At 43.0% G+C, this 8,855-nt stretch overlaps 1 protein-coding gene across 1 annotated transcript; it reads right to left on the reverse strand.

Annotated features, from left to right (window-relative positions):
- Positions 1-6,063: 6,063 nt before the first annotated feature.
- LOC115507221 (spindlin-2) lies at positions 6,064-8,194 on the reverse strand. The gene has a single exon (XM_032592127.1). The coding sequence runs from the start codon at positions 7,316-7,318 to the stop codon at positions 6,428-6,430; it is 891 nt and encodes a 296-aa protein (XP_032448018.1). The 5' UTR covers positions 7,319-8,194; the 3' UTR covers positions 6,064-6,427.
- Positions 8,195-8,855: the final 661 nt, after the last annotated feature.

An 8,855-nucleotide genomic window follows, 5' to 3' on the forward strand; every position in this document is an offset into this window, starting at 1 on the left:
CCAGAGCCCGACGCGGGGCTCGAATTCACGGACCGTGAGATCGTGACCTGAGCCGAAGTCAGACGCTTAACCGACCGAGCCACCCAGGCGCCCCCAAACCAGACTTTAAATTAAAGGTTGTAACAAGAGATGAAGAAGGGCATTATATAATATTTACAGGGTCTATCCATCAGGAAGAGCTAACAACTATAAATGTCTATGCAGCAAATACGGAAGTCCCCAAATATATAAAACAATTAATCACAAACATAAGCACCCTTATTGATAGTAATGTGGTAATTGCAGGGGACTTTAATACACCACTTACAACAATGGATAGATCATCTAGACACAGGATCAAGAAAGAAACAAGGGCCCTGAATGATACATTGGATCAGATGGACTTGACAGATCTATTTAGAACTCTGCATCCCAAAGCAACAGAATATACTTTCTTCCCAAGTGCACATAGAACATCCTCCAAGATAGATCACTTACTGGGTCACAAAACAGCCCTTCCTAAGTATACAAGAATTGAGATCATACCATGCATACTTTCAGACCACAATGCTATGAAGCTTGAAATCAACCACAGGAAGAAGTCTGGAAAACCTCCAAAAGCAATAGGTTAAAGAACACCCTATTAAAGAATGAATGGGTCAACCAGGGAATTAGAGAAGAAATTTAAAAAATATATGGAAACAAACGAAAATGAAAATACAACAATCCAAACGCTTTGGGATGCAGCAAAGACAGTCCTGAGAGGAAAATACATTGTAACTCAGGCCTATCACAAGAAACAAGAAAAATCCCAAATACAAAATCTAACAGCACGCCTAAAGGAAAAAGAAGCAGAGCAACAGAGACACCCCAAACCCAGCAGAAGAAGAGAAGTAATAAAGATCAGAAATAAACCATATAGAATCTTACAAAATTGTAGAGCAGATCAATGAAACCAAGAGTTGGTTTTTTGAAACAATAAACAAAATTGATAAACCTCTAGCCAGGCTTCTCAAAAAGAAAAGGGAGATGACACACATATATAAAATTATGGATGAAAGTGGAATTACCACAACCAATCTCTCAGAAATACAAGTAATTATCAGGGAATACTTTCAAAAGTTATATGCCAACAAACTGGACAACCTGGAAAAATGTACAATTTCCTAAGCACACACACACTTCCAAAACTTGAACAGAAAGAAATAGAACACTTGAACAGACCCATAACCAGTGAATAAATTGAGTCAGTTATCAAAAATCTCCCAACAAATAAGAGTCCAGGACTAGTTGGCTTCCCAGGGGAATTCTACCAGACATTTAAAGCAGAAGTAATACCTATCCTTCTCAAACCATTCCAAAAGTTATAAAGGGAAGGAAAACTTCCAGACTCATTCTATGAAGCCAGCATTACTCTGATTCCTAAACAAGACAGAGACCCAGCAAAAAAAGAGAACTACAGGCCAATATCCCTGATGAATATGGTTGCAAAAATGCTCAATAAGATACTAGCAAATCGAATGCAACACCATATAAAAAGAATTATCCACCATGATCCAGTGGGATTCATTCCTGGGCTGTAGGGCTGGTTCAACATTTGCAAATCAATCAACGTGATACATCACATTAATAAAAGAAAAGATAAGAACCATATGATCCGTCAATCGATGCAGAAAAAGCATTTGACAAAATTCAGCATCCTTTCTTAATAAAACCCCCCGAGAAAGTCGGGATAGAAGGAACATACTTAAACATCATAAAAACCATTTATGAAAAGTCCACAGCTAACGTCATCCTCAATGGGGAAAAACTGAGAGCTTTTTCCCTGAGATCAGGGACACGACAAGGATGTCCACTCTCACCGCTGTTGTTTAACATAAGGTTGGAAGTCCTACCATCAGAAATCAGACAACAAAAGGAAATCAAAGGCATCAAAATTGGCAAGGATGAAGTTAAGCTTTCCCTTTTTGCATATGACATGTTATTATACATGGAAAACTCGATAGAGTCCACCAAAAGTCTGTTAGAACTGATACATGAACTCAGCAAAGTCACAGGATACAGAATCAATGTACAGAAATCAGTTGTATTCTTATACACTAATAATGAAGCAACAGAAAGACAAATGAAGAAACTGATCCCATTCACAATTGTACCAAGAAGCATAAATACCTAGGAATAAACCTAACCAAAGATGTAAAAGATCTGTATGCTGAAAACTATAGAAAGCTTATGAAGGAAATTGAAGAAGATATAAAGAAATGGAAAAACATTCCGTGCTCATGGATTGGAAGAATAAATATTGCTAAGATGTCAATACTACCCAAAGCTATCTATACATTCAATGCAATCCCAATCAAAATTGCACCAGCATTCTTCTCGAAACTAGAACAAGCAATTCTAAAATTTGTATGGAACCACAACAGGCCCCAAATAGCCAAAATAATTTTCAAGAAGAAGACCAAAGCAGGAGGCATGAAAACCCAGACTTTAGCCTCTACTACAAAGCTGTAATCATCAAGACAGCATGGTATTGGCACAAAAACGGACAAATAGTCCGATGGCACAGAATAGAAACCCCAGAAGTAGACCCACAAAAGTATGTCCAAGGAATTTTGACAAAGCAGGAAAGAATATCCAATGGAAAAAAGACAGTCTCTTGCTGGGAGAACTGGACAGCAACAGGCAGAAGGATGAAACTAGACCACTTTCTTACAGCATTCACAAAAACAAACTCAAAATGGATAAAGGACCTGAATGGGAGACAGGAAGCCATCAAACCTCTAGAGGAGAAAGCAGGAAAAAACCTCTCTGACCTCAGCCACAGCAATTTCTTAATTGACACGTCCCCAAAGGTAAGGGAATTAATAGGAAAAATGAACTATTGGTACCTCATGAAGATAAAAAGCTTTTGCACAGCAAAGGAAACAATGACCAAAACTAAAAAGCAACCAACGGAATGGGGAAAAATATTTGCAAATTACATATTGGACAAAGGACTAGTATCCAAAATCTATAAAGAACTCACCCAACTCCACACCCCGAACAAACAAATAATCCAGTGAAGAAATGGGCAGAAAACATGAATAGACACTTGTCTAAAGAAGACATCCAGATGGCCAACAGGCACATGAAAAGATGCTCAACGTCACTCCTCATCAGGAAATACAAATCAAAACCACACTCACATTTCACCTCATGCCAGTCAGAGTGGCTAAAATAAATCAGGAGACTATAGATGCTGGAGAGGATGTGGAGAAACAGGAACCCTCTTGCACTGTTGGTGAGAATGTAAACTGGTGCAGCCGCTCTGGAAAATAGTGTGGAGTTTCCTCAAAAAATTAAAAACAGATCTACCCTATGACCTAGCTATAGCACTGTTAGGAATTTACTCAAGGGATACAGAGATGCTGATGCATAGGGGCACTTGTACCCCAATGTTTATAGCAGCACTTTCAACAATAGCCAAATTATGGAAAGGCCTAAATGTCCATCAACTGATGAATGGATAAAGAAATTGTGGTTTGTATACACAATGGAATACTACACAATTGGAATGAAATCTGGCCTTTTGTAGCAACGTGGATGGAACTGGAGAGTGTGATGCTAAGTGAAAAATTCATACAGAGAAAAACAGATACCATATATTTTCACTCTTATGTGGATCCTGAGAAGCTTAACAGAAGTCCATGGGGGAGAGGAAGAAAAAAAAAGAGTTTAGAGAGGGAGGGAGCCAAAACATAAGAGACTGTCAAAAACTGAGAACAAACTGAGGGTTGATGGGGGGTGGGAAGGAGGGGAGGGTGGGTGATTGGTATTGAGGAGGGCACTTGTTGGGATGAAAACTGGGTGTTGTATGGAAACCAATTTGACAATAAATTTCATATTTAAAAGAATGAGTATTTTATTTGTTTCTTTTGCTCATTACAATATCATAAACACCTGTGCCTAGAAGACTGCCTGGCAGAACGCCCACCTAAGGAAAGTATTTGCAACATAAAGATCAAAGAATTGAATTCAAACGCAATTGGGGTGAAATTAAGCCAAAAATAGGGCTAGGTATTTTCCCATGGATCTATCTACAAAACTATGAATTCAAATGTCTCCAGGGGACAACTCGGATTTTTATTAGAGTGAAGCAGGCCAACTAGGTGAATGCCCAAGCTGAAACAGCATTCAGAGCCTAGCATGGGCTGAGCCCTTCCTCAGACCCAGCTGCTTGTATCCTTGTTCGAATATGGGTCCTCATCTTCAGTTTATTTTTTTAAGGTACATCATAAATATGGACTTTTTAAATGTGAAATCTCCCAAATGTCTAAGTAGATAATTTCAAAATAGCACATAAATTACCAGGATCAAACAAAACATTACAGCTGGCTGAAATTGGCCCATGTACGTGTTTGCTAGAGTAAAATGTGTGATGTATAAAAGAAAACTGAAGCCTGCTATGGTGAGATGGGTTTACTTTGGTAATTCTTCAGGCAAATAACTTCAGGTCATGTTGGGTTACACCTGCTTTTGATTTGTGGAAGCTCTCTGACTCTCCCTCCATTTCCTATGCATGAAGGTAAGGAAGCCTAGGCAGTGGGGTCACCTTAACTCTTTCTTTGAGGGCAGGGGTATATTTTAATGGAGTGTAGGGTGGGGAAACCAGAGAAAAGGTTTTGAAGGGAACTTACTCAGCAGTACTGGGAATGGCATGGGGGAGAAAAAGAGAAGGACACAGACCCATGTGTTAGGACACAGTATCTTGGAGGGATTTTATTGGGATTATTGCACCCTCTCCCCACCCCTCTGTGTGGCATTATACAGTTGAGTATTTAGTTATACAAAATCACCGCTTGTAGCCCAATAGCTCCATGCCATTCATTTCACCTGGAAACAGAACCAGACTAACTTCCATCATAGCTTTCTTGTGTGCTTGGTGTGGGCAAGACTGGCCAAGGACTACCTGTGAAAGGTCAGCAGCCACCTTATTTGTAGGGGTATAGTCTTGAATGGGGCTTTTGGGGGCAGCAGACATCTACTTGGAAGATCATTGATTGCTGCCACCTGTGGTTTCAGGAAGCTGCTGACAGAAATATGGACTGTCAAGTATTTCTCATGCCCTGGAGAGAAACATCAGGCTCAGTCCTCTGATGCGCCTCTTGTATAGGGAGGCAAGGCACAGTGCAGTAGGAGAAAGAAGAGTGACCAGATTGCTGTAACTCGGTTCTTCAAGGTTTTATTCTTCTGCATAAAATACTTTCCAAATGCAAGGTGGCACATCTTTTAAGTTCTGAGTGCCCCATCAATCCATTCCTCACAATAATTGTTTATCCTGCAGGGGCAATGAACCAGGACCTTCAGGTCCAAGATTTACTGCACCTGGGTCCTGTGGGAAATTTGAGGAATCAACCCACAGCCTCGTGTTCATGGGGTGCCATGTTAAATGTGTATAGGCTGAGGGTTGGGCTTCTGCTGAGCAGTTGTGGCATAAAATCCCTGGAATAAGAAAAGCTTTTTAGGTATATAGTTCACTCCTGCTTAAGTCTTGACTCATCCCTGTCAAAATGCCATTCTAGGGAACTTCCAACCCATTTGGCTTCTTTGACAGCTGTCACATCCTCTCTGCACAGAGCCAGGGAAGGCAATGTGGCTACTGCCAGAAGTACAACTTTTTCCTGGGCCTTCCCATGTCTCATGGCCCCATTCCTCACACCTCCTTTTCTGTATTCTCACTTACTCTGGCAGTCTTTCTGCTTGGAATTCTGTCTTCCTCAGTGTTCCTCCCCTTATGGCTCCTTATTCATGCAGACCCTTTGAGTACCCTCCAGATTCCTGCCAAATACCTCTTCCCGCTCCCCCTCCACTCCACCTTGCTCTAGACCTTGCTCTAAGTTACGTTGAGCCCCTCTCTACTCAAGGCATTCTGTTTGTTTTCCTCTAAGCCCCAAGATCTCATTTTCCATTATTCTCCACCCCCTCCCAGTTGTGTGCCTCTCTCTCTTAGGCCATCCTTCCCCCAGGGAGCCTCTCCATTTCTGGCCCTGCCCCACCTCTTCCTAGGCAGTCACCTCCCCTTCTCCCTCCCTCTACAGCCCATCTCTAGTTCCTTCTCCTCCCCCCTCTCTAGACCAGACCAGCTAAGTCCTATTCCATTTTTTAGATGACTGATTATGATACTAGCTGAACTTTATTCACAGCCTGCATTTACAGCTGTCCCTTCCTTTCATGCCCCATCCACCAAACACACCCAATCTTTTCAACATGACAAAGTCCTTACACACAGCATGTCATGTCCACATAAATTTGTATTTCTCAAAAAAAAAAAAAAACAGTTATGCTGGCAAAGATGTTGAATTAACAGGGACCCTTAAGCATTCAATACACTGAAAAGCAACATTATTTTGCACATCTACAAAGTATACATTTGTTCTCACAAATGTGGCAAAGTTTACCCTAACAGTTAGGACTTTTTCACCAAATCATAGACATAGATATGGAAATCATCATCAAACTTGATGAAATACACAGAGGGTTTGGCTTCCACTTGGTGAATGACCTTGCCTGTCCTTTTGGAGCCATCTTCTTTGGTATATTCCACATGTTTACCTATGAGGCCATCTATAACTCCTTCTGGCTCCCTCTCTGTTGGAGGAGACTCACTGGACTCTGGCATGATACGGAGGTCTCCTTCTCTGTAATCATCTAGAAGCTGGTACATGTATAAGACAGGATCCTTCTCATAGGTAATATAAAACCAGGCTTTCATGATAGGTGCTTGGGCTAAGACCATTCCCCTCCATTCATCTTTGGAACCATGCTCACCCTCAAACATATGTTCCACAGCTTTCCCAATTATGGTATTTGCAAGGCACACATCTGTGACTCGAGAACATGGCACCTTATCAGGAAGGATTTTAAGCTTTAAAATCCTTTCATCTCTGTGAAGTTCCAGTCCATAGACACAGTCAATTCCATCATATTTGACCAGGTAAAGAGAGGGATTGATAGGCACCTGATCCAGAACGGTTCCTTTCCACTGCGTGATGGGCTCATTGCCTTCTTTCCATCCATGTGAAATTCTGCAGCCCACTATGTTCCTTCGGAGCTGGGATGAAGGTCTGCCCCTTTGCTTCTTTTGACAGGTCTTTTTCTTCCTCATATTTGCAGATCCAATGTGGTGATCATCAGTTTCCCTGGTTTGCTGATCTGCAGCTGCCTTTTTGTGAAGGGTCTTCATGCCTGCAGGAGGAGGAAAGGGGCTAGGGAGACATATTTGGTGTATTATAGTGTGAGATTTTTTCCCTTTGTATCTCAAACTTCTTGGGCACCAGGTACATTCAGCCCAAATCATTCTAATGTGTCCAGCTGGAATACTGGATATCAAAAGACTATTGCATGTTTGTCTTCAGTGCCCTCCCTCCAGGCTTCTTTGGCTGTGCTGCAGCATTAGAGAGGCGGTGAATGTTGTGGTCCTGGTGGTTGAGGCCCCAGATAGAGGGAGCAGGCTCTTTTGCATAATGCCTGATCCTCTGTTGCCATCCTAGGACCCCCACACCAAACACGACTATTCACCATTTCTTAGCCTCTACCTCATTACTCCATTTCTACTAATGTCACTCCGCCTGCCCCCTGCCCATGGCCATCTATTCTTAATCCCTTTTGTCTCCCATCCTCATGCCTTCTGCCTGGTGTTCACCTCTCCTTCATGTCTCTTTCTGGTCATCCCCATTTTCCTGTTGAGCGCCTATAACAAACGTATTTTCATGCCTGGCTACCTTTGTACATCATCCAGTTGCTCTTCAATTCCCCCAAACACACACACACACACACACACACACACACACAGTCCCCAAATCACCCTTTTTAGTCTCCCTCATAACTCATCAGAATACCGACCCCAATTTTCTTGCTGGACACCCACCAACCCCAATCCTCCGGTTTTCTAGTCCAGTGCCCACCTCCCCACGTCCGGGGATCACGGGCCTCACGTGCCCAAATGGGACACCTTGCCGCGCTGCCTCCGCTGTGAACCTGCGGCGAAAGAGGATCAGCAGACGATGAGGTGAGTGCTTGCAGGAGCTGAGAGGGGGAGGATCCGTAGGCAAGAAGGTATCTTGGAGCGCTGTGAGGAAGGCGGAGATGGAGGCGGTGTCCCCAGCACTCGGCTCATGGGTTCTCAGTCTCACTGTTGGCGGCAGCAGCACTGCCACATCTGGCTCCCACCAGACACAGCCGCCGCCGCAGTCTCCTCCCTCTTCCCGTAGCGCAGCTTCCTGCCAGGAGAGAGGCCTCCCCTTCCTGCCAAACACCGCGCTCCCCCACCCCATCCCCAAGTCTCACAACCACCGCTGCCCTAGGCCTGGGAGGCTCTCCTTGGCTCCCAGCCCCGCCCCTTTCCAAAGCAAGGAGCCTCCGGGACCACAACCCCTCCCTCCCTTGGCACCCACTCTTCAGGTCGGGGAGGCTCCCAGTCTCCTCCCCACAGCCCACACTTCAGTTCCCTTGCCCCATCTGCTTTCTATCCTCGAGGAATCTGCCTTTTCTTTTCCCCATGCCCATCTAGAGTTATTATTTATATACAGAAACCTTCCTTTCCTGTCATTAAAAGCAATTTGAAGTAGGAGAGAAAAGCACCTCAGTCTGCCATCTTGACCAAATCTCGAGATAATTACCAGACTTTACATCTTGAGGATTTTTTTTCCTTCTTTTTTACTTTTTCCTCTCTTTTAAAATTCTTCCACTGATTGCAAAAGAATTGCATGCACAGTGTGGACATTGTGTAAAATTCAGAAAATTCATCTGAATAAAATAATCCACTTCTTATTCCCCAAGGCTTGCAGCAAAATATTAACACTTTATATCCTTCAGCCTTTTTCTAATCTCCTAGT

The sequence above is a fragment of the Lynx canadensis genome, chromosome X (assembly GCF_007474595.2).
Source record: "Lynx canadensis isolate LIC74 chromosome X, mLynCan4.pri.v2, whole genome shotgun sequence".
Lineage (NCBI taxonomy): Eukaryota > Metazoa > Chordata > Mammalia > Carnivora > Felidae > Lynx > Lynx canadensis.